The sequence below is a fragment of the Carassius gibelio genome, chromosome A20 (genome assembly GCF_023724105.1).
Source record: "Carassius gibelio isolate Cgi1373 ecotype wild population from Czech Republic chromosome A20, carGib1.2-hapl.c, whole genome shotgun sequence".
Classification (NCBI taxonomy): Eukaryota; Metazoa; Chordata; class Actinopteri; order Cypriniformes; family Cyprinidae; genus Carassius; species Carassius gibelio.
In genome coordinates, this window is record NC_068390.1 from 23560387 (window position 1) to 23588070 (window position 27684).

Below are 27684 nucleotides of genomic sequence, written 5' to 3' on the forward strand. Positions count from 1 at the left end.
TAGACAAGCACCATTTCTGTTGAAATGTAATGTTTCATGTCTTTTATTATGACACATAATATTCACGATTATTTTGAAATTGTATTATCTTTATTTGATTTAAATTTTAATCTATTTTTATTTTTTATAATTTGTATTATTTATTATATTTTAATTTATTTTAAAGAAATCTTTATTTTAATCTGTCACTGCTGATCACTTTTGGGGAAATGTAACTTTACTTTACTTTACTTACTTTACTTTATACTTTATTGTTAAACTGTGTCTGAAATGTTTCTTGCATAACAGTATTTATGTTTACAACATTTAACATACATTCTACATTGACATTCACTCCGGCAAAAACAATCATACATTTCATACAACATTTATACATCTGCAACACCGTCCCAATACTCTTGATCTCTGATTAGGTGTTTTTGTTCAGTGCAAGGATTGCCTGGTGCACAAAATAATTTTGTGAACAAGCTACAATATTGTGTTGTTTCAGTAATTTATATGGAAATGATCTTGCTTTTACATAACTGGTTCTCTTCTTCAGAGTGGGAGTGTGATCGTTGGCTTGCTGGCAAGATTATATTCGAAATGCTATTTTTGTGAACAAGTAATTTGGGACAAAATGGTTTGCTTACTTTTTATTGCAGATCACAGAAGACATTGTTACGCACTTCACAGATGTGTGTCTTTCATGCACCCACATGTTACAAAAAAATATTTTTTAGTGAATAGTTTTATGGCATTAGTACCTGTGGGGTCAAGGCTGGAAAAACTGCTACTTTGAGTCTCAAATTCAGTTATTATTTTCCACTACAAATATTCGATTCAACTCACTCAGACTTAGTTTAGTTTACCAGCTGTATTTTGACATTTTAAAAACATATTTTTAATGGGTTAATGAAAATAAAACATTGCTTGCAACATGTCACCTCGCCACAACAGCCCTACTGAAGCCCTTTTGTCATTTTCAGCTTCATTTCATAATTGTCTCCTTTCATAATCATGAACCTTGTTGTTTTATTTACTTGTATATGTGTGTTGAGTGTTTGGCAGGCCACTGAGACCTCTTTCTTTCTCAGAGCTCTAACTGTGTCAGAGCAAGTCTTCACCCATCAGCACTCTCTAGTGCACTAGATGCAGGGTGAAGCAGGAGACCTCCACGCACTGCTTATATCTGTTCACCTTATTTTTAATTGGTGGTTGCTGAGAAAAATCAATTACTGTATACACAATTACATGTGGCATTTTCCTTCTGGTTCCAGACCACATTATGGCACACCCAGATTTTTTTCTGCACATATGAAAGATGCTTAAATTTTTGCAGGTTACTGAAGTGAGGTGTGTTATCTAAGACACATTGAAATGGAAGTAGCAACGAATCTATCCTCATGTATTGTGACTTACATCCAAGTATTAAACAGGGAATGATTATTATAGGCCGGGTTGTTTGCAATATCACTATTTAGATTAGGTTAAAAAAAAATTATTTTATTAATCTATTTGTGAAAGAGACAGAAGTCAGAAGTCACTGAAAGATTGAGTTATGAAATACTGACTGAAACAAAATGTAAATGAGAAATTATAAGCTTCAAAGCCATGCTACACCCCCCAATGTTTCCCCTGGTTAAAAAACAATACAAACCAAAAAAAGTATTGCAAAGAGGTCAGAAGGATCATGTCTTTGGACCATACCTTCTAAAAGCTCTTTTCATTTGCAGCAATGTAGAAATGTCCAGTGTTGGGACGCCTGATTCAGCACTAGAATATCATAGAGACCTAATGTAGGTTTTTATTTATTTATATTTTTTGTGACAAGTAATGTTATGGCTTCAAGTTTTGCCATAGTAAGCTCTTCACGATTTCCCCAAAAATATTTAAAAAAAAAACTAGTTTTAACATGATGTCTTGCGTTCATCTTTTTGTTAGCATCAGCAGCGCACCGGCTGTGATATGAGCAGTGATATCCTGGGCATATTGAAACCACTTCCAGTCGACTTGAAAATGAAATTATTCGCTGATGCGACGACAACGTTTTATTGCCTTCACATGTCTCAGATTGTTGGCGGGGTACGACACAGAAAAGCTCTCTCCCTGTCACCCTCCAGTCATAAGTGACTCCTCTAATGAGGCTAGCAGGCCAACGAGTGGGCCGAAGCAACTGAAACCTCCCGTTCCAACAAATCAATCGGTGTGAGGAGAACATATCTGGCGCAAATGTCTGACTTCTCACCTCGTCCCAGACTGAGTCCTCATTGAGTCCTTGTAGACATGGCTGCTAGACTCAGATTCACACCCACATACTCAACTCACAGCTCTATTCACAGAGGAAGACTAGAGCCAATGTGTGTTCACACCAAGTGGCAACCTCCCGCTCTCTCTCTCGTGAAGCCAACAAGGAAGTGACTTAAACTGTAATTCATCGACTGGCCACTTGAGGCTCCCCATGTTAAAATGCCCAACTTTACAGCAGAATAAAAAACGTTTACAGCCTGGTTTAAAAAAATTATTTTGGTCTATATAGCTAATTTTGCCCGCAATGACAATTGTGAGGGTGGTGAATTTTTTTATAAATCATCCATTTAAATTATATTAATCCTTAAAGTTCTGCATAAATAAGGGCACGGCCACTTAAGTGACTGGTGGATTGCCGCTCTTGTCACCGCTGTCGTGACATTTGGTTATGAGCTGCCAAGATGGCGACGGCCGGCTCTGCCCACTTTCGGAAACCTATGGGTGACGTCACGGACACTACGTCCATGTTTTTATACAGTCTATGGTTTGCACACACAAGCCTGCTAACAGTTTGTGGAAGTAGAAATGCTGTGACCATGAAAATGAATGAATATTTTCAATCACTGCTACCTTTAGGATCTCTTCTTGTAGTCTCTATACGGAGCATGTTTTACACAGTTTAGCTAATTAGTGGTGCTTGCTAAGGGAAGCATCATGATTACTGTTGTTCTTACTTCCAGGAATATTCAGGGTTCAGTACACGCTAAGCTTAATTGACCACATGTGTGGCAATTAAAAAAAATCTCTCTTTAAAAAAAGAGAGAAAGATTATGTGTTAATCGAGCGGCAACCTCTCGCTCTCTCTCGTGAAGCCAATAAGGAAGTGACTAAAACTGCAATTCATCGACTGGCCGCTTGAGGCTGGCTGCAAAAGGGAGTCAGTCCCATAGACTCCCCATGTTAAAATGCCCAACTTTACAGTAGAAAAAAACATGTTTACAGCCTGGTTCAAAAAATTATTTTGGTCTATATTGCTAATTTTGCCCTTCATGACAGGGGGTGAGGGGGGTGAATTTTTTTATAACTCATCCATTTAAATTATATTAAGCCTTAAAATCTGCATAATTAAGGGAGTGGCCACTTGAGTGACAGGTGGATTGCCGCTGATGTGGTGGACGGCCCGCTCTGCACACTTTAGGCTTCAAAACCGCTATTGAGGAGTCTATGGGTGACGTCACGGACACTACGTCCATATTTTTTTTACAGTCTATGGTATAAATGTGAATCACTTTATTCATAAAGTTTTTCTGTTAAAACGTATGATTCAAGCTGTGCTGTGTTTAAATCATTTTTACTGTATTTAGGGAGTTTTGCTTTGTAGGGTTTATTGTTTATATGGCAGTTGGTTGTCATGAGTTTTATTTTAGTATTATTTATATACTGTTACAGTTTTTAATAATATTTTGAATTAGCTTGGGTTTTTATATTTTCAATGTTTTTTTTTTCATCCAGTTAGTATTCTTAGTGCTTCGTCTTAAACTTACTAAGTTGTCAAGGCAATAATTTAGATTTTTGTAAATGTTTTCATTAAATATTTAATATATAACATTATACCTTTTTCTTTTTTTTAAACCCCCTTTTTCATTGAAAAAAATGTTGTCATATAATATTTTTCATTTTAACACTCATTTTGTATGCCTAGTGACTATACTATTAAAATGGTTAGTATTTTTTAATGTTTCACTGTAACCTTTTTTTTCTTAATTGTTTAAGAAAATGAGGGACTAGTGGAAATGAATTTTTGTGGTAATCAACATCATTCCACAAATGCTGTCCATTGAGCATGAAACCCATAATAAGGTTCGATTAAGGTTAATGGTTCACTGTTGGTGTTGTATTGGTGTTTTCACAAAGCTGTTTCATTTTTCAACCAGTGACACCTATTTCCTGTGTTTAGATTTCCTTGCTGAAACAGAGCCTGGAGATGCAGCTTTCCCAATCCCAGCATTCCCTGCAGCAGCTGCAAGCTCAGTTCAGTCAGGAGCGAGAGCACCTGGGACAGCAGCTGCAGGAGATGGAGCTGGAGCATCAGCGCAGGGAGCAGCGGCTGCAGGAAGCCCACTGCTGCGCTATGCAGGACATGCAGGAAGCCCGCCAGCACGACCTCAAGGTAACAACATAAAAAACAATCTCCCACCAGTCTCACGCAGAGAGAGACCTCTCTGACCTGTATACATGCTCTTATCTTTTCCTTTCACCTCTTGGCTCTCTGTTATTTGAGTTTTTATGACTCTGTGTTCCACATCCACTCTTATCTCAGCTTCAGACAGCAATCCTACAGACCATTCAGAGACGTGCTGCTTATAACACAATTTTTTTGTTTTTGTAACAGTTTTAATAAACAATTTTAAAATGTCAAATTGTTTCAGTCTTCAAAGATAGCATTGCATTGTGGTCTGTGTCTTGTATTGAGTATTAACATTATTAGGATATTGTATTATTTATGTTTATTATTTATTCACATCAACCTTTTCATGTTTACAGTACATATTTGTACATTTATAATTTTGTCCTTATGACAGTAGGATTTATATGTATATAAAAAAAGATAGAATAGAAAAATAATAGAGCAAGCTAGTGTTAGAGGTATTTTTACTTTTGTTAACTGTACAATAAATGAAAAGAAAACAGATGGAATACAAAAAGATTAGAAAGCTAGTGTTAGTTTTATATGTGTATATATATATATATATATATATATAATGGTTTACTGGTTTACTATATATATAACAAGCAGCAAATGAGTGGAGTGCAAGTCTAAGGGACAAGTTTTTTTTTTTAAGAATAGAATTATAATAGAGAACTAGCTTATGCTTATGGTCAAATAAAGATGGAAGAGATGTGTTTTTGAGTTTTTAAGATGTCTAAGGACTAAGCTGCTCGGACTGAGTTGGGGAGGTCATTCCACCAGGAGGGAACATTTAATTGAAAAGTCTGTAAAAGTGACTTTGTGCATCTTTGGGATGGCACAATCAAGTGACTTTCACTTGAAGAACGCAAGCTTCTAGAGGGCACACAAGTCTGAAGTAACAAATTTAGGTAAATGGGTGCAGAGCCAGTGCAGTAGGCAAACATCAATGCCTTGAATTTTATGCGAGCAACTATTGGAAGCTAGTGCAAATTGATAAACAGAAAAACAAGAGAGAAAAACAAAAGAGGGTATTAGCTTGGGTTTTTAGATTTTCAGGGTATTTTTTTCCTCCAGTTAGTAACTTTAGTGCTTCGACTTAAACTTACTTAGTTGCCAAGGCAACAATTCTGATTTTTGTTTAGTTTTCATTGAATATTTAAATATTATAATATAACACTTAGGCTTTATTTCAATAACAATTTTTATTTTTCTTTAGTTTTAGTTAACAGTAATAATTTGTAAACCCTTTTTTTCATGGCAAAAAAGTTTTCATGTAAAGTTTTCACGTAAGCACTCATATTTTGAGCTATTTGTAAACTGGCTTATTTCTGTATTTTTAATTTTACACTTTTTAAATTTAAATTGATAATGTTTTATTTCTTTTTATTATGAAAATAGAAACATTTGATGCATTTAATTTTTTTATATAATTTAATTTAATTATATATAATTTTATATTTAATATAATTTTTATAATATAATTATTTTTAATAATATAATTTAATATAATTTCTATGTAATTATAAATGTTTGTATATATATATATATATATATATATATATATATATATTTTTTTTTTTTTTTTTTTTTTTTTTTTTTTTTTATTATTATTATTTACAGTAGGATTATTGACTATAGACAAGGATTATTCAGCTACAAAGTTTATTTTCTCTGACCCTGTTTACAACTTGGTTTATTCAAATCTGTTTATATTTAGATCACGTTTTTATCACGAGGTTTTTTTTAATGCAATCCATTTTCAGTCTTTGTGGTTTGTGGATGAATCTTTATAGCGACTGTCAACAGTCTGACTACATGAGACCACATCCACTCCAACTTCTATTTGCTGCTGAAGCACTTGCCTTGTACCGAGCCAGCCAAGCAATTGCTGACCGTAATCCTTTCAGTCTATTTTTTCACTGGTGAAATTGTCCGTTAGCCCTGTTGGCCCTCACGCAAGACCCTCTTTCTGTCCCCCAATAGATTTGATGTGGTGAGGCAGATCTGCCACAGATCTAGCCCTGTCCACAGCACATCTCTCCTAGAATAACCTGCTCACTCTCAGCTCTCCTGTCTGTGGGTTAGTATTGGCTGAGCGCTTGCTGTCAAAGGCTGTAATGTCTACTTTATCCAATACCTGGCCCCTGACGACTCAAGGGGAGAGTAACTCTCACTCCGACTGGAAATGATTACCTTGAGCTGGGCTGAAGTGGCTCCACACCGCAGGCTTGGGGATGAAGGTCTTTGAGTGGGGACAGCGGGAGTAGGCCGCTTGGATAACTGCTGATAAACTGAGATTGACTCACCAAATGCAACGCCAGTCAGAATCACAGGCTTCACTTCACTGTTTAAAAAATAGTGAAAGCAGTTGGACTGCACATTGTAGTGATGTCAAAAAAATTTTTATTTTATTGCTTTGTTTTTTTGTCAGTAAAATGAAAATAAAGAAAATAAGGGTTTTAATTGGATCTATTAATCGAAAAAAGTATCGGCCAACTGATCGATTATCAAACTAATCGTTAGTTGCAGCCCTAAAACTAACTGAAACAAAAATAAAATGAAGCTAAATATTAACATTCATTCCTTTTATTTTTTTTATAAAAACATTAATAATTTGACTCAAACGAACACAACAAAATACACAAATATATAAAAATAAATCAAACTCAAAATATTAATAAAAAATATAATAGTATATGAATAATACTAAAACACCACTGATGACAACCAAATGCCCTAGTTATTTTAATTTATTTTTTATTTTTATATTTTTGGGGGGGGTTGGGGCTTAAAGATAAGTCTCATTGATGTGATTTCAGAGGGAGAGTAAATAAATACAATATTAAATACATGAAATGTAATATAAATCATAACAGTAAAATATAACATTAAATTAAAGTATAATTTACATTATTAACAAATAAAAATATTAATAATAGGGTTAAAAATGATTTACATGTAAAATGAAATATATTTTTTTATTTGTTAAAAACGAAAATATATTTTATTATACTGTAATATTACAAAATCTCCCCAGTGTCCGTAACTAACGGATATGGTCAGAATGTCTTTATTTGCTGAATTTGGCTGGATGAAATTGTGTCTATGCCAGTGGTTCGATTTACTGATTATTTGAGCAAACGGTTGTGTAATGGATTTCATTGCTCCATGTCACAGCTGGATTCTGAACACATAACGTCTGATACACCCCACTGTCAGGAGAGGGCCACACCTGGCAGTTTGACCCTCAGCCACCAGCTGTCAATGGATGGAGTTTATCTGCCAGTGATTCCATTAGGAAATAAACACACAGAGGTTAACTGGTTTTGTTAACCCAGTGTGTCACAGAGACCTGCTATTTTTTATTTTTTTTTACTCAAATCAAACTGCTAGCAAAAACCCTAAATCAAACAGCCTACACAAGCGTTATAGTTATTCATATTAGTTTTGTGTTTTTTGATTGATTTGTATCTTTTGCTATTTACTACTATTTGTGTTTGAGCTGATAATTTTGAAACCGCACACTTGCATGAACCCCGTCCAGTCAAAGTCAGTGGTGCTTGACCGCTTGTGATGCTACAACCTTTGTTACCACACAAGATCTTTTACCATAGGGCTTATTTAGGGATTTAGAATATCAAAAAATAATTCATACTTTGCTATTTCACATCTTTAATTATGAACTGATTATTTCCAAAATTATATTCCAGAATTTAATAATTATTACAATTAAATAGTTAATAAAAAATAAAAAGCATTGTATTTTTCGTTATTAAATCAACTGATTTATTAAATTAATTATTATTACAGTAAATCACGTAACAAATTAATCTATTGTATTTCATTTTAACATTACTTTATCATAATTAAAAAAAGAATGTAAAACGTAATGCTAAGACATCTATGAGTTTGTTTGATTTAATAATTTATGAAATTATTTACACCAATTTTGTTTTTCACAATTTATTTAAATATTAGCTTATTTAATTTTTGTAATTTGGCCCTTCGTGTTTAATTAGCTCTTCAAGTAAATTAACTAAAAATCACTTGCTTGACACAACATACATGAATTATCAGGTCAAATCAATGGCTGTTATTTCATATTTGGGTTTCATAATGATAACAATTAAATTCAGCATGCATGTTATAGCTGTGGTTATATACATATGAATAGTTATCATTTAATTGGGGCATATTAGATATAAAATAATAATTAGTTGCAGCCCTAAAACTAACTGAAACTAAAATAAAATTAAGCTAAATATTAAAATGTATTCCCTTTTTTTTATTAAAAAATAAACAAAAAAAATGACAAAAGCACACAACAAAATAACTAAGGATCAAACACAAATACATAAAAATAAATCAAACTCAAAATATTAATAAAAACTATAATAGTATATGATTAATACTAAAACACCACTGAAGACAACCAAATGCCCTAATAATTTTATTTTTATCTTTAAAAAAAAAAAAAAGTCTCATTGAAGTCATTTAATACATGAAATATAATATAAATCTTAAAAAATATCAGACAGAGTAGTAATTCGCATGTTGATGAGTTTCCCGGCAACACAAACAGATTTGGTAATTGTGGTTTTATCCAGTTTCCATGCCAATAAAAAAAACCCTCTTTATGTCCTTGCTTCATTCATGTAATGAGTTGAGATCCAGCAGAAGGCTTATGAAATCTCATTTAATAGCTCTCTGCTCTCTGTACCATGTCTGAGGTAGAAGTGCCGACACCAGGAGCCGATTTATTGACTTGTGATTAATTATCATCAGCGGTTCAGTGTGATAATATCTCACCACAGCTCTCTCTCTTTCTGCTCACGAACATCTCAATGTTGAGCATCGCTCTTCTGAAATCAGGTGGAGGAGCGCTCGTCTGCTGCTAATGGGTTTGGCAGCAGCGCAGAGGAGAAAGACAGCGTCAGTCTTACCCCCCGCCGCTCCATCCTCACAGATGAAAATGAGCATGCAATTCCTCCGTCTGATATCTCGCTCAAGCAGGCAAAAAGATCCACCTCCGCTCCCTCCTGTAGCTTTTTGCTGATATCAAGCACTGCTTTTAACCCGGCCGGAAAGAACAGGCAAAAAAAACGCTTGTGTGTGCCCATCCTCGAGAGCATATGGACCTGATGAGTCACTCTGGCTAAAGGAGAAGAAATGTGAAGATACCTGGGAATTTCAGAGCTGCCTTTTTCTGCCCGCGGTTTGCTCTTTTTAAATCTGGCTCCTCTACAGAAGCCTTTTCTGAGATAGAATCAACAATTAAATAGAGGAGATGAGAAGTTGAAATTATAAGATAAATAATTCACAGTTGCGGAAAAAAAAAGAAGTCAGAATTATGAGATTAAAAGTCGCAAATACCTTTTCATTTTTATCCTGTGGCTGAAACAAGCTTCAGTACTCATCCAAACATACAGTATTTATGATCTTTATAATATATATCAAATCATGTGTTTTTTATTTATTTGGAAGCAGCAGCACTGATGCACATTTTTGTCATACATAGTCTATTTCTCTAAGAATTACTGGGAAAGTTGGTACCTGTTTTGTGGTCTTTGGGCTTTTCCAAAGTTGAGTAGTCCTCCTGACTCAAAGCATCATCAAAAACAGCTCTCAGTGGAATGAAAACAGATAGCCCGTTTCCAGGTCTTTTATGAGGCGGTAAACTACATCAAGCGCCTACCAAAGCGAAATAAATCTAATTTGAGAAAACACAAGAGATATATCTTATAATCTGCATCACCTGGCCACAGGGAAGCAGTGAGGCATATTGGGTTATAGCCACCTTTCAACGATATTGATCACACAGTTTTCTCCTGAAGCCTCTACTCTATTCTTTTTGATATAATGTAAGGCGTTCTCAAAACTACTTTATATTTTCATCCATTAGGTATTTGAAAGTATTAGTTTTAATAACAGAGCACTGAATTTACAGAAAGTGTTGTACTGCCTCGCCGATAATAAATATGTATTTATTTATTTGTAGTTTTTATTATTAGAAGCAATAATTATTCATTATTATTAGTTATAGTATTTGTATTTTTAAGAATTTTTTTTAATTTTTAAATATATATATATATATATATATATATATATATATATATATATATATATATATATATATATATATGGTTTTTTTTTTCAGCTTTATTTCAATTAATAGAAATGTTTTAATTGTTTTAATGTTAAAACATACATTCACTGATATAATGCACTGGCTTGTTGCTGTAATGTAGAACACATAGTCAGTGTAGCATAATACAGTTACCTAATACAGTAAAACATTATATGATAATATGAAACCTTTGCATTTATAGTGGGTTGTTTTCCACACTGTTTGCGGGGGATTCTCTCATTAATCTGAAAACAATGTGGGTGTGGAATCCTAAAAGAACTCACTAATTAATGCACACGCTTTATTGGCAGAGAAAGAAGCAGATTGTACCACTCAAGATTCATTTTTACATAAGGAATGTGGCATCATCCTCGTAGCACTTGAGGAGGTGAAGATGGCACTAAGACAACTAAAAAACATCACAGCTCTGTGTGTGTGTGTTTGTGTGTGGCTGCTGTAGTCATTCAGTTTAAAGATTTCTTCTGTGTATGTTTTTCTCAAGCATGTGTGTGTTGTCCATTCAGGCTGCCGTGTCACTGATAGTTGTCTGAATGACAGCTGCAGGAGTCCGCTTACACTGGAGAAAACTTGACCTCGCACAACTGACAGCACTTGCGTTTGATGCATGATGTTTCTTTAGCTAGCAAAAGATGTGTCAGTAACACACTTGACACAATATGGAACTTGAATGATTCATTGGTTAATGAATTAAAGTAAAATTGCAAAACTGAATATTTTTAGGTATCATTAGCCAACATTATTGCTCTGTTTTTAAACTTGTTGAGCTGCCTTTCTGGCTACTGCCTAGAACAACTGTAGCTGATAGAAGATAGTAGCACATAAATATTGGGTGAAACGAATGCCTTACTGTAACAACTGAATGAAGTATTTCACTGTTACATGATATTGTTTGAAATGAGTCATATTTAACGAATCTCTTCAAGAGCACGTTATGTTTTTCCGTGTCTCAGTTCAGCTCTGTTGATCTTCCTCATCAGTTGTTTTATTTTGATCTCTATATTAAGACTTGGTGCAGTCTGTGTTTACTGATGAATCAGTTGGTCTAATCTGTGTCCCCTGTCATTCCCTAACCCACTTCCTCTCCTATCCGACCTCACTCTGCTGGATATTACTAACTCCAAAGAGGCTTTCAGTGGAGGCAGGTGCCCTCCCTTAACCCTCATTATGTCAGTGTATCTCTAGCGCTCAAGCAGCTCTGTTCTCTTAATCGAATTCGGGGTACTATAATTTGCATTTCTCTGGCTAGGAGTTAGACGGCAACCACCCAAGATCCTTAACAAGCTTGCAGTGATGCTTAAGTGCCTTCTGATAGAGTCATAATTCCTGTAATTGACAGTTTTTTTTTTGAGAAATCAGTTGCATTTACGCACCTGTTGCAATTCTCATTCACCTTGTTGAAAAGACCTGCTTAGAATGCTTTTGTGTGTGTGTGTGTGTGTGTGTGTGTGTGTGTTTAAACTACAAGCCTTTTCTCTCTGTTATGGGCAAACAGATGGAGGTAATTTATTAACAGAGGTAACTTTTTTATTTTAGTATTAATACGTTTGAAGTGTTAAATATTTTAACTTATTTATGCTATTGTAAAAATATAGTATGTATTTGTATATGTTTTATATATAAACATTTCAAGTATTTATTTAGTATATGTTTTTTATATTTATTAATCTTTTTTTTCTGTACGTGTCAGCTAACATATTTAACTGCAATTTAATTACAAGTTCTCATGCAGTTTTTTTTTTTTTCCTCTTTTCTTACTGGTTTGTTGTTCTTCCAGGTAATGTTTTTGTCTGTTGCCTTTTGAGCATCTAGCCTGCTCTATCCAAAGGTTTATGCTTACCATATATATTAAAATTATTTCTATGCCATTTTTACTGCAAGCAGTAGCAAACTGTTATATTTGATGTTTCTCCTTGAGTCTAGTTCCTTTATTATTTATTTTTCTGTTGTGTGTAGCAGCAAAAATGCGCAAGAAAAAAATCTCAATCCCCTCTGGTACTTGAAAGTGTCATTATTTTTTTTTCTAATTCACATTAGTGATATAGACATGAAGTTATTATATTTTCATAAGTCAAATATACAGTTTATGTAGATTGTATGAGTCGTCGTGTACATTTGTCTACTCTACTGAACTAATGTGTGTGTTGTGTGTGTTGTGTGTGTAGGAGCTCGAGGAGCGTCTACGGCAGCAGCACCACATGGAGCTTCAGACTCTACGGGAGGCTCACAGGCAGAACATCGAGACTCTGAAACAGCAGTCAGAGCAAGAACTGCAGACCCTCCGCTTCGAACTGGAGGATGAGGGCAAGGCCATGCTGGGTAAAACAGCCACACACACACACACACAAAGATTCATTCACAGACCGGCTGCAAAAACCCTTCGGATCCTGTTTATTGTTTACTCTAGGTCAAATGCAGTCTTTAGGACTGAATGTCTGTGCTATCATTTTGTAGATCCATTTGCTGAGACAATGGAGTCGATATCTGTAATATCTATATGGGTTGTCATAGTGATGGCTTATGTGGGAGCAAGAGAGATGCTGTCATGATAAAAATAAACAAATTTTCTTTTGCCACTGCTTAAAGAAATCCCAATCAAAATACCTGTTTAGACTTGAATGCATTTCCAAAGCTCATTTTAATATGATATCAATATATAATCTGGTTGGATCAGTATGTTAGTTTTATAAAAATCTGATTTATTATTATTATTATTCTTTTTTATTATTAACTCTTTCTTTATTACTATCTGTGTACTTAGTCCTCAAAAGGTACTTAACATTATGATTTACTTAATCATAAGAGAATAATTATTTTATTCTACAAAAAAATAAAGAACATACATTTTTGAAGGGTTTTTCTTAATTGTACTATTATTATTACTTCATACTAAAAATAACTATTAGGATTTGATGAAACAAGCAGCTATATATTTGTTTATCTTATGAGACTTTAATAAATAAAATGATGTTTTCTGTGTCAATTTCGACTGGCAAATCTGTAAATATGATGCGGTCCAACACTGCATGATTTACAAAATGTAAATGTAAATTGAATTTATTCAGTTTTATTAAAGCTGCTCAGTTATGCTCCAGTTCATGCTCATCTTAGCTTGAAAAATACCCAAAACTCACAAAAAAATGTGCCATATATCTGTAATGACTGGGTTTCATAAAACTTAAATTAAATTAAAATGTTGCATCATTTTGTTAGATGACTTGTTGACTGCAGTTTAAAGAGACAATTGGGAATAAAAAGGTTTCCTTATTTGTCCTGTGCTTTGTTAATAATTTAGCATTTTGTTGGTAATATTAATAAATGTTTGATTTAAAGTATGTTTGCATTCACAATAAGCTGTGTTGGTACTAGTTGTCGAATGGAAAACCTGTCAAGAGTCCTGAAGCAAAACCAGTGGAGTCCTACAGCTCTAATTCTAGCCCAGTCTCTTTGAAATAAGGTATAATTGGAAGAAACTGGAAAGGACTATAATAAGGGAGCGCTGACAGGAAATTGCAGGTGAAGGAATGAGTGTCACTTCCATTTCCACCTGTGACGTTTATGCTTTAGGGAGAGTTGGAGACGAATGATTTTTAATTCAGCTCCAGACAGCAGATCATCTCCCTGGAATAGTCTTGTTTTTCATTTCCTATGTCTCTCTCTTTCTCTTGTTCTCCTCTCAGCATCCCTGCGTTCCGAGCTGAACCATCTTCACGCATCAGCCATTGAACATATGCGTCAAACCCATCAACAGGAAACCGTGGCTGCCAAACAGGAACTGGAGAATGCTCTGGAAAAGAGCAGAGTAAAGGTAAACTCTATCCACAGCATGGTTATTATTTTTCACAAGTATATTTTTTGCATTCAGCTGTAGAAACGGTCCTTCTCTACCAGTGTTTTCCCGTCATTTCCCGACTGTCTCCTACAGTCCTATTGTCTCTTACTCGAGACAAAGATTAACAGTAAGTTCAGTAAGTGGATGCTTTTCCAAGAAAGGACAAATCAATAGCGTGCTGCCAACAGTTGGCTGCTATGAAAGAAAAGGACCTTAATAAATCGTCTTGTCATCTGGCTCATGTATAAGACGACAGTTAAACAAAAGAAATGCTGACGGGATTGTTGGCCAAGCAACAGAAAGATAGTACAATTTGAGTCAGACCTCAGGCAAAATAAATGTGTCTATGAAATGCACATACACAAACTTACAGAATCAAACTGCAAAGCACTTTTGCATCTCAGTAATGGCCTTTGACTGAAGTAAAATTGCACTTTCTGAGTAATTGCGCTCCATTTTTATCTGTTCATCTGGAAAGTCGTGAGACTTTGCTCTTCAGTTCAGTAGGTTAGCATGTGTCTCATGTAATACTTTGTAATATAGGAAGACAGGGTTTCCATTAATATTGGTTGTTTTTGGCAAATTGGTGCCCCTAGGTGACAGTGGCCTTTATTTTAGTAGCACCATATCAATACTAATTAATTCTGAAGCTCCTGGGGCTCAAAACTTTATTGTGGGATCTTAGCTAATGTCCCACAGACAATAGCAGAGGTCAAAGGGCAAACTCAGTGTGATCTTTACTAAAGAGAGGCTGTGAACTGAAAACATCATCAGTGTAGTTCAGCTCTCTCAGGAGATGAACAAATCCTGCACTGCTAGCGTCGGGAAGAAATCTATTTTTGCTTTGCATTTACTAAGCGTTTGCAGCCTCGTGTGTCATGCATCACCCAGGAATAACAAATGAGCATACACGGAAAGCACAGATGCATGTTTTTTGGGACAAACTGTGAATATTTGTGTCTTGTGAGAATAGAATTGTTTCATGTGCCTCTACAATCAAACTGTGCGTCTGTCTCGAGGACACAGTTGTCTTTGTTGTGTTCAGTTTTCTGTAATACCCTCACGTACTCTTCGTAACATCCCTTACATCATAAGGCTGGGAAAAAAAGTGTTTAACCTTCCCCCAAGACTCCTGCTGATCCCACTGGTTATGACAGCACAGGCAGATGTGTCATGAAAGAGCTGTGAGAAACATGGGTTTATCTTATTTTTTCTAGTTAAGTCATTGTAACAGAAAGTGTAGAAATTGCCTTGTCATTTAATTAAAATAAAATGCACTAGATGTGAGAACATTTAAACAAACTAGCTGTTTTTTTTTTCTTTGATTTGCTGTTTTGTTTTGTTTTGTGATGCACGATTGATAGATAGATAGATAGATAGATAGATAGATAGATAGATAGATAGATAGATAGATAGATAGATAGATAGATAGATAGATAGATCTAAAGCCACTGTATTTTCATGGCTTTAGTACAAAAACATATTTATATCAGTTAGAAGCCAATGCAACATTCCTACTTTTCATTTAGATTTTTTCATGCTAGAATCGAACCCACAACCTTGCGCTGCTAATGCAATGCTCTACCGCTTGAGCCACAGGAACACTAGGAGTATTAGGAGTATTATTTAGTAGTATATATATTTTTTTTTAGGTTCAGTAAAAAATAGCAAATCCATTGAGCATACAGACAGGTGTTAAAAGCATGTTTGAAGTCAATAAGAGAGACTCTTTGGGGGATTCCAAGAATCACTTTGCTCATACTGCATAACAGAAATCTCTGTTTCTCCTATGCCACACTCTCTCTCCATTTTTGTCTTATTGTTAAATGTTCCCCAGTGACAGTTAGGTTTAATGAGCTGCGTCTGATGTGCTGGTCAAAGCCACAATGCAAATAAGTGAGTTTTACCTCAATAGTGATTGGCTGCTTTGCACCACAGAGTCCCTGGTAGACTCTCATTTGGTTTATAAATGGCTTGAGATCAGTTTTGTTCCCTGGCTGTTAATATTTCAATTTAATAAATTGATTTTGAGTCTTACAGGCACATTCCCTTTTTTATTTTGCAAGTTAGCACCAAGGTCATATGCTGTTTATGACAGCATTATGAATTTTGTTCGTATACTTTAAAGGTACAATAGTACAAATATGATCATTTCACCCGATGACTCCCAGGGGTCTGGTTCCTCTAAACGAGTGTCTGCGTTCACAAAACACACAGTATTTATTAAAGCCAGTGCTGCTGTGCTCCTGCACCATGAATCTCTCGGCCGATGGATAACCATTAACGCTATCTTACACAGGTCGCCGCTTTTCATGACATCGCTGATTTGCAGTCAGTAATAAACGCGCTTCTCCACGGCTGGTGAGGTGGCTGGATGAAGACTGAGAGGAAAAAGAACAGAGGAATCAAACGCTCCCCAGCACAGCTCCTGGGCACACATCTCTGACTATTCAGTGCTTTTCTCTGGCACAATAATACAGTTCTTTGTAGTTCATGTGATTAATCAGAATTCCATGTAATTCATTGGATTACCAATTTAAATCACTTGACAGTAGTAAAAAGTTTAAAGTGCTTTTGTGCAAAGCAATAAACAAGCATTTGCTCTGTGAACTGACTTAAAATGCACTAAAAGTCTCATTGGGTAAAAAACTATTTCCATATTTACTGTGCATAATTGTCACTTTTATATCTCACAATTGCAACTATTATATGTAAGTTTGAATTTACATGGCATGTTTTAATATCTCACAGTTTGACTGTATGTCTCCCGATATGACTTAACTTTGTTAATTGTGACTTCACAATTGCAACTATTTTTTTTTATCTACTAGTGTGACTTAATATCTCTCTATTTTCAAATTTTAGACTTGACCTTTTATCTAATTAAGTGATCATATTTTACAATAAGACCTCTAACAATATTACAAAATATTTCACAATTATGATGTTGTTTCTCATATTGTGACTTTTTATCTCATAAAGTGATGATAATATTTAAGGTATAACCTTTTTGTCTCAAAATGTGACTTAGGGCCCTATTATTCACCTGGCGCAATGCGACTCAAGGCATAGCGAAAGTGTGTTTGCTAGTTTCAGTCAGGCGCCGTTCGCATTTTCCCGTCTAGCTCAACATCGTTTAATTAGCAAATGTATTTGCGCCCATGGGTGCCATGGGCGTGCTGGTCTAAAAAAGAGGTGTGTTCAGGCGCATTGCTATTTTAAGGAGCTGAAATAAGACTGTGCAATAGACCAGCTCAAACCTGGTCTAAAGTCTGGCGCAATGTTTCACAATATGAATTCTTTCTCTCATGATGTGGCTTAATATTTCACAAGTATTGCATTTTTCTCACCAAGCAATAATAATATTTTGATGTATTACCATACTTCTCACAATGACTTAATATCTTATAATTTTAGCTTTTTTACTTCCAAACTGACTTAATATCTTACTATTTTGTCCTTCTTCCTCATAATTTAACTTTATTTCATAAAGTGATTTTAATATCTCACACTGGATCTATTCCTTACAATCAGATTCAGTATTTTATGATGAACTTCATTTCCTACGATTGCAGCCTAATATTTCACAATTGTAACTCTGTTTTGCATAACTAGGACTTATTATAACTTGCAGTGTGATCTAAATTCTCCCATTTGTGACTTTATTTCTCATAACTGAGATTTGTATTACACAATTTAAATTGTATATCTCATAACGCAACTTCATTTCTTATGCTAATCTCACGATGCCTGTTTAGTTTGAGGCAGAAACAGGTTTACAGTATATAAAAATGTGTGTTGGGTAACAGTGGTTTAATCATGTATAGTATGTGGTTGAATAGCTCTTAGTGCCACCTTGAGCTCTCATTCCCCCGTCTCTCTTCTGTGACCTGTGTGGCTCCTAGCTTTTGATCAGCAGCTCACTCAAATTCAGCCTCTCTCAGGGCTTTCTGGGTACTATGCCCATGAGAGAAGAGCTCCACACATGCTCCCAGACACCTGCTAATCAGCCTCCTCTCATCCGTCTGCATGCCTCCTGGCCTGGTCCAACATTAATGATGCTTAAATTATCCTACGCATTGAAGTACTCCTCAAGGAGACATTTAAAGGTGCTTCAGTCTTTGATGGGAAAGGTCAGAGATGTTAATTTCAGCCCTCGCAAATTATACTTTCTACTTCAGGCATGAGAACTGAAAGGTTTCAGTAGGCCTTTTTCTGCACAGTCGATGAGCGCTGGACTTTTAAAGCCACGTCTCGTCAGGAAACCGGCCACTTGCTGATGTCAGATGACTGTTCCTCTGGGTTCAGCTCTGTCACGACAGGTGGATGGTTGATGTGGAGATCGGTTTAGATGACCAGGGCTTCAAGGTTTATTTTGACCTGATGCTCGGGCTGCTGTTGAACACACTGTTCTTCATTGCACTCTTGAAACATTGTGCGATTATATGTGTTCTTCAGTCAGTTATTCAGCTGAAGCTGGTTTCATTATGCATCAATACCCTTCCATTATGCAGGTGGTTTTTATCCTTACTCCGGGCAAAAATAGCCATTCATGAATAAAAGATACAAATCTAAATTTGAGCATTACATAACAAGGTGGTTGTTTCCATAGTGACAAAGCATATATTTCATTTGCAGTTTGGTTTTGTTTCTTATATTTTACACATTTGGTGGCTGCCTGTCCAAAATCAGTTGCTGTTAGGTTGCTAAGATGTTCTAAATGTTTTTTAATTTGTTGTAAATACTAATAGAAAGAAGCTACAGAAGTACAAAACATAATCAAGGTAACAATCGTAACATGAAAATAATGCAATAGATATTAATTTAGCAACATAAATCCCCATTGTTCATAAATGATGGGGGGTAAAAAAAACATGAATGAAAAATTATTAAATTATTATTATTCTCAGGGAATTCTGAGAATGTAAATTAAATTTTTTTTGCTGTAGATTATAAGAATAGGTACATTTAACAGTATTTTATTGTAAAAATTACTGTACATGAAATATCTTATGTCTATTAAAGTTGTTCACTATATATAGTAAGGGAACAGACAACAAAATTACAGTGTAGCTGTAAAAAAAAAAAAAAAAAAAGAAAAAAAAAATTGACTTTAAATATATAGTCAGTGTCGGTGCTCCAGGCGGGCCGCTGTATTCTGCTGGAGGCGCAGTCTTGAGTTGTGTAAATGAAAATGTCAAAGTCAGACCCCTGACAGCTCTGCTCCAGAACATTAACATCACACACATCCAGTGAGCGGTCTGGGAATAAAGACCAACACACACCTGAGTCCAGGCACAAAATACAACAACTGCAGGAAGAGCAGATGTTTTGTTGACAATGACATGCTGATATACTGGAGGCTCAGCTACATTCTTTTAGGTCCCCTGGTCGTGGTACTTCCACGCAAGTAAAAACAGTATTAACTTTTTTCCATTATGTTTATTAACATGTGTATGTGTATGTTATAAGTGTGTGTAATATATATATATATATATATATATATATATATATATATATATATATATATATATATATATATATATCATTCTCAAGATGAACCATCTGCTGTGATTTAGGAGTTATTAACAAATGCTCTTTCAGGGTAATTCACGATTGTCTACAATGGCTGTGATATTTTTGTAATTCTTTTTTTTAGACCGGGGATACACGTAAATTTGTTTTTAATCCAAATGTGTGCTATTTACTACTTTTTCTATTGACATTGGCATCCTTCATCACTTAATTTAGACCCAAAATAGGAAGCCCCTCTGGGCCGCAGGTTTTCGTTGCCACACACTGATACCGTTATTGAGCTAATTGTTGTGTGAAATGATATTTACAGACATCCAGAGTTGGATGAGCAAATTGTAATTTGATTAAGCAAGAGCCATTAACTGGAAAACTGGGCTCGGCTGTATTTTCCAAGAGAATTTCTACTTCTTCCTGTGCATGAGGCATTTAAAAGTCAAAGTGTCAGTGGAGTGGAAAATTGCCCCTTGAGACCAGCGTTGTCTAATTAATCTAACCAGGGCTGTACTGGAGTCTGACGTATACAGTTGTGTATATAATCACTACAGTAGAGAACTGCCTATGTGGAAGTTTTTTATAGGCATGAATGTGATGTTTTTTGGGGGGGATTTAGAACTATTAGATATGTTTAATAAATTGTTATCTAACAGAGTGTTAACATACACTGAGAGCTTAAATGCATCAAATGTAAAAACCATTAACCTTGTCCCACCTCAGATGTCCTGATCTTCTCAACTGTGTCCAACAACTAAAATATACTATTATGATTTTTTGTAGTCTTCTTGCTTATTTTCTGCATTTTTCTGTGTTTTAAACTTCATTTTAAAGAGTCAGGCTCTGTATATTTGGGTGCTGTATATATTAAAGGTTAAGAGGTTTTAATGGATGCCATATCATGAAGAACATATTCAGTAACATCAGTGTCCTTGTTAGTCATTTTGCATGCAGAAAGTTTGGCCAATCATAACAGATGTCATTTGCATACACAATCCTTAACAGTAACAAAACAGCCTGTTTAATTCTAAAGGTCTGAAAATGTGTATTTATTTGTTTCATACTGGTGGTATTTTTGTTATGTTCAGTGTTTTATTCAAATACATTTCTCAGTGCTTTGAGATGTATTTCTGCAAGAGAAGTTTCCATGCCTCATTTCAAAACCAATTTATTTTTAGCACATTGCCAGAAGCATTTTTTTTTCTTTCATTTTTTAAATAAGTTACTGAATACTTAAGAAAGTTGACGAAAGTTGTTTCCCAGTAACTTCAGACATGGACTCAAGGCCCATTAGCCCCTGACGTCCCTCAAGAGATCTTTAGTGCTAAAACCTCCATGCTAAAAATAAAGCTGTAGGTCTGCTGGCTACTCCCAACCTTTATTTATTTATAACTAAATTATTAATATATTTGAAGATGTAGTGGATAAGCAAGGCAAGCCAGAGGGATGTGTCGTCAATATAAGATCCCAACATAGTCTCAAAGTGCAATGTGAAAATAGCATCTGTGGGAACTCCATGTGTCTGAATTCAGATGTTTCAGCAAGAGCCACACACAATCCACGGTGTTCTCAAATAAGGTCAGTCTGCCATTTATCGTGACCTCAGTTTACATTGTGTTCTTGTGTGTTACAGGAACGTGAGCTTTTGAGTCGCATCTCAGATCTGCAAGAGGAGGTCAGTCGCAGGAAGAAGCACATTGCCGATCTGGACCACGAGATTCACACCCTGAACGAGAACATTAGCACTTTGACCAAAGAGTTGGAACTCAAGGGCAAAGAGGTTTTGAAGATCCGTAGCGAGGCCAATCAGCAGATCAGGTGAGTCTTGGATTGGGGACTGAAGATTTCTTGGATTTAGACAGCGTATTTGTATTTTTATTTATTTGCAGTTATTGTGGTTAACTAAAAATAAAACTCAAAGTAAAATTAAAACCATAAAAAAAATGTTAACTGAAATGAAATGAAATGAAATCTTTATTTTCAGTTAGCTGTCAATGCAGTATTTTTCATTTTAATTCAGTTTAGAAAGACTTAGGGCCCTATCATAAACCCGGCACAATGCGACACGGCGCAGCGCAAGTGTGTTTGCTAGTTTCAGTCCGGTTTTTGCATTTGCGCCCATTTGTGCGCCCATGGGCGTGCTGATCTAAAAAACAGGTGTGTTCAGGCGCATTGCTGATGCATTGCTATTTTAAGGAGCTGAAAATAGACTGCGCCATAGACCAGCTGAAACCTGGTCTAAAGTCTGGCGCAATGTTTTTTCTTTGTTATTTAAAGAGCGCGTTAGTATAGGCGGGTCCACAACGCGCGTACACGCTGATTATTAAACACAGGGACGCACAGCAGCACACAAACATGCCAAATATAAAAAAAAAAAATAAGGATTGCACTGCATAAGAGTTTTTTGTAGGCTAATTAAATATATATATATATATATATATATATATATATATATATATATATATATATATATATCCCGCCATGTAAATAGCAAATCCGTCATGCAACGAGCGCAACTGGCTCTTAAAGGGAATGGAAGATGAGACTCTGATTGGTTTATTGCACGTTACACCCAAAAACACCCATTACTCGTTAAGAGAATAGGGACAACCCGTTTAGACCATGCGCCCGGGCGCGCCAACTATTTTTCCGTTGTTAAATTAGCAAAAGTGGATTTGGACGTGCCCTGAGTGCACCTGCGCTTAGATCGTCAAAATAGGGCCCTTAATGTACCAAACTATCAAAAACTAAAACTGAAATAAAAACTAATCTACTAAAAAAGCAAAAGCACACAAACAAATCACTAAAACTTTAAGTAAATGAAAATGAAAAATAAAAACTATAAAAATAAAAGCTGAAAATATGAATCAAATAAAATAAAAGCTTAAATAGTATCTCAATACTCAAATAACAATGCTTATTTGCAGATCAATATATATTAAATGTCTTTACTAATCTTTCTTATTATTGCTGGTTAAAGACTAGTCTGAATAGTAAAGGCTAGAATAAATCATAAACATGTTTGATTAATATGTTTTACATTTAGTTTTTAAGTACATTTAAAATCAAGTTCTTTTGTACGTTTACTCAAGTGAAATTAAAATGAGTACTTACATTTTTAATGGAGTAATACTTTATTTTGTACTTGTTTTGTGTACTTCACGATTTTGTGTATTTTATTATCTATTTAGAAAACAGTGTGTAAGCTCATTGCAAAATGAAAAAATTTCCTCTCACGTCTGCATGCGCGAGGTTGCATGAGGTCGTCCTTGTTCAGTAGAGAACGTTTGCAATCCTTAAACAGACTCTAATGTGACAGACTCTTCTGGTTTTATGAGACAGGAGTTATTGGTGATGATGAAAGAGATGGAAATTCAATTATTTTCAAGCAGAATGGGGCTGCAAGTGTAAAGAAATAAAGAAGAAAAGAAAAAAGTGTCCTTGCCTAGAAAGTTCTATCAGGATTTGTCTGTTCTTTTGCCCACAGTTCTCTTGTTGCTGTCTGGCTCTTTTGGACAGTGTTGTTTGTCTTTTGTAGTAGTTTAAAGACAAGAAAACAGACTTTAAAAAGAGAAATTAATTGGATTAGAAAACCTGAACTCATGGCCATTCTATTTTTTATTCAGCAGTTGATATTAATATTTCACCTTTGTATTAATAAGTAAAAAAGCTGTTTCATTATACATAGCGGCTCTTTTGAGGTAATGTGATTGTTTAGTAACACACATCATAATGCAAGATGGGTGAATCTCATTTCACTTTCAATAATGTAACATTGACATATCCAGGTCCTGAGATAAATGCAGCAAACACATTGCAGTGTTGTACCCCAGAGGCGTTATCATTTACCGAGAGGAGATCCTGCTTTATTGCTCTTTATATGAACCCATCACATTGTGTGGCTGAATTGTTGAGAATGTGTATTAGATAAAAGTCATATCGCATAGAAATTGCAGTATGGAAAATGAACATCCCCTAATGCCACATTAAATTCATCAGTCATAATGTTAAATGCAAATAAATTAACTTTCTGTTTATCATCCTGATTAAAATGTATCATGCTTTCCACAAAATATGTTTTTAAACATTTATAATATTGATAATAATAGAAATATTTGAGCATCAGCATATTATAATGATTTCTAAAGGATCATGTGACACTGAAGACTGGAAATTCAGCTGTGCATCACAGGAATGTTACATTTTATATTATATTGAATTTGGAGACTAATTTGAAATTGTAATACTTTAAAAATTATGGTTTTACTCTATTTTCAATCAAATAAATGCAGCCGTGGTGAGCAAGCAAAACATTAAAACAATCTTTTGAGCGGTAATATTTATTTGTCAATTTATTTATTCATTTATTTGCATGTATTCATCCAGTTAACCATTATGAATCTGAATCTAATCTGAAATGATTTTATGAATCAAAACTATTGATTGACTATTGATTTCCCAGATTAGAAGAGTAAAAATATAATATACTTAATATACAACAGAATTTATCCAAATATTGTCAGGTATGTTTAATATATTTACATATATTAAAGATATATATTTACTGAAAGTCTATTTCTCTGTGGATAAAATGCAGCTGCAGTGCTGTGGGGTTACAGTGAGTTTTGGAGAGTCACCGAGAGTGGTGTGTGTGTGTTTGTGTGTGTGTATGGACAGAGCTCATGAGCAGGACCTGTGTAAGAAACACGAGCGGGAGATGGCCGAGCTGAACGCTCTTCATCACAGAGAAACGCAGAACATGCTGTCAGACTTTAACAAGGCCCAGGAACTGCTGAAGGACAAGATCTCCGCCCTGCAGATCCTGTGAGTTCATGCACCCTAAAACAGTCCGAATACAATATACAGTATGCATATTTTGGAACATTTGTAACTTCTGTTTTGACTGGTTGTTTGCATGCATTTGGTGACAGAGGCTATGAAACGTCTTGAATGCTAAGGAAAGGACACCAGACTGTGATGTAGACTCAGAGGGGTTGGTGGAGAGGGAGAAGATAAGGACAATGTTTCTGAAAAGATACTGGGAGGGAGACAGAGAAGATATCTAGACTTATATCAAGTGAAAACTGAGAGCAGAGCATTCGACCCTGTCAAGGCAGCTCATATAAGAGTTGCAGATGCCTATATCTACAAATCATGCTGTTTTTGTGTATTTTTTGTGTTTGGATCAGAGTTATTTTGTGCTCTGACAAGGTACACCATTCATATGGAGAAGCAAGCATGTAAATAATGCTCTTCTCCATCATTGAATCATCATTTGATGAATTATAATGATTGATGTGTGAATAATTTATTTAGGGTGAATACATGAATACATGAACAACTGGGACACTTTTTGTCATAGAGTGGAATGGAAAAAATGTCCCAGTTTATTTATATTCCCGCTAATTTTTGCTTAAAATGGTACATTTTCAAATATTGGCTACAGACTTTTTGAATTATAAAAATGTTTAGATAAATTTGATTCAGAAAGACAGCCATAGATGAACAGGAGGTGTTTGTAGCTGTATATGCATGTGTGCATATAAATATAAAAAATTGGCAGGGATGTACAAGAACTCTTTGACTGGAGATATTGCTGTCAGAGTTGACCTAATTTAGGTTTACTTGAACGAGAACACCAACACATCCAGCAATTGAACAGATTTTCAAATAAAAATAGTTCATCTGACTTCCTGAATCCACTCAGTATTTGCAACTGAGAACGATGAATAATTTATATTCTGGAAATGTGTGTCATGACATGAAAAGGCCCTGCAGCCCACCAAATACAACAGAAAGATAAAGTTGCATTTACAAAGTGCTAAATATCTGGGGTTCATTTCAATCCTAGTGGTTTTAATTAATAATTCATCAAATCCATCTGTGAAAACGATGCTACTGTGTGTTCATAAAACAAAGGGTATGAAGGACTGATCTTAAAGGAATTCTTCATCAAAAATTAAGATTCTATCATTGATTTATTCATTCCCTTTGTAGTTCCAGATTCATTTGACTTTCTTTCTTCACTGAAAAAAAGGTAGCTATTCATGCAGCTCTTTTTAATTGAATGCAGACGGATGCTGTCAAGTTCCAAAATTGACAAAAAAGCATCATAAAAGTAGTCCATATGACTCATGTGCTGTATCCCAGGTATTCTGCAATCAGATTTCAGTTTAAACCAATTCAAGCCATTATTGTGTCTGGCAGCTGATCTTGATACACCACGTATGAATATGCTTAAGCACAAGTTAGTAAATTGCAATCTGTTCTTCAGAATCAAAACCCATTCCCATCCCTAGTGGTATTGATTCCTCTTAAGGATACCCAAGTGTTAACTTCCATTATTCTTTTAGAGCTTTCAATAGACAAGTCATTTAAAAAAAATAAAAAAAAATAAATTCAAAGTCATTGAAATAGGCTTGATTGACTAAATTGAACCAGTTCCGTAGAAGCATTTGTTCAGTACTCACTCACTTAATCGTACTTCACTGATTGCTGTATATTGATTGTTATCTTATGACTTCAGGAAACATATATAGTACACAAGTAATTTGAACTACTTTTATGCTATTTCATGGTGTATTTTTGTCATTTTGGAGCTTGACAGCTTTATTCACTTGAATTGTGTGGAAAACCTGTTGTGTTCCACAAAAGAATCACGCATGCAGGTTTTCTAATGACATGAGAGTGAATAAATGATTTTTAGGTGAGCTATCCCTTTAAATTATGTTTTGAACTTTTGCCTGGTGCATGTATTTTTAGTATGATTAGCAGTCCGTCTGTGACAGAACAGAATGAGGTCTCGTGTGAAGCAGTCAGAACTTGTATCCCTCAGCGTTTCCTAAGCGTGCCATCTCCAGGTGTCCCTGAAGAGCAGAGATACACAGCCAGCTAATTAAACATAACACAAAGCTGGTGAAATGACAGTCCTGTCCTATGTGCAATTAATTATTGTGACAGCTTAGTTTGCCCAAACCGAGTCCTCCAACCAGTCTCATGAATATTTCATGTGTTCTGTGATCCTCAGTTATCCTCGTGTGTGGAGCATTGGCTGCTCTACTGTAACTGCTCAAGTGTACTCTGCAGGCTACATGCTGCATGCGCTTTTCTATTTTTATTTTTGTTATTTTTTTTCCTTGTTGTTGTTTAGCTGCTGTCACTTTAAATGGATACATAGGCTTGATGAGAACTGTGTTATTTACTTAGAAAGGCCTTTCAGTGAACAACTATTATGAGCCTGTTTGTTTACAGGAGTCATATTTCATATTAAAAATTTTAGTTTTTAAAATGACATCAACTAATAATTATATTTTTTTCCGTAAGAAGTCATATTTTTGTTCTTCATGACTTTTACAGATGCATGAATAGACAGACAGACAGACAGAGGGAGAGAATGGAGAAAGATGGATGGATAAACGGAGCTGATAGATCTGAATAGATAAACATGCCCTTAGTAGTTAAAACACTAGTGTTTTCCTCTGTTTGCATCAGTTTAAACAGCCTCAGTTTCATTATTGTAAGCAGTTGTGAAGACCTTAGGGAAGGTTTTCAAATGAAAACAGCCATCAATCTTATCTCTGTATACCTCTGGGGAAGCATCACATTGCCTGTTTATTAAAGATTCATCACACGTTTTTTCAAAAAAAGCAGAAACGGTAGAGATATTGATCCTCGATGACACCGATCATCAAAGAATTCCTGTTGATGAAAGAAAGATTGAGTGACGGCTATTTAAAGGTGCTGATGATTTTAACTATCACA

The 27684-nt window shown here is 35.1% G+C and overlaps 1 protein-coding gene across 2 annotated transcripts in view; it reads left to right on the forward strand.

Annotated features, from left to right (window-relative positions):
• The window catches only part of LOC127938403 (protein FAM184A-like), a 113099-nt gene that overhangs the window by 71635 nt on the left and 13780 nt on the right, over nt 1-27684 (forward strand). For both annotated transcript variants that reach the window (XM_052534989.1, XM_052534990.1), the window contains exons 11-15: nt 4187-4399; nt 12731-12884; nt 14246-14373; nt 21557-21741; nt 24601-24747. In XM_052534989.1, coding sequence (XP_052390949.1) covers nt 4187-4399; nt 12731-12884; nt 14246-14373; nt 21557-21741; nt 24601-24747 — 827 coding nt within the window. The remainder of the gene's footprint in view (nt 1-4186; nt 4400-12730; nt 12885-14245; nt 14374-21556; nt 21742-24600; nt 24748-27684) is intronic.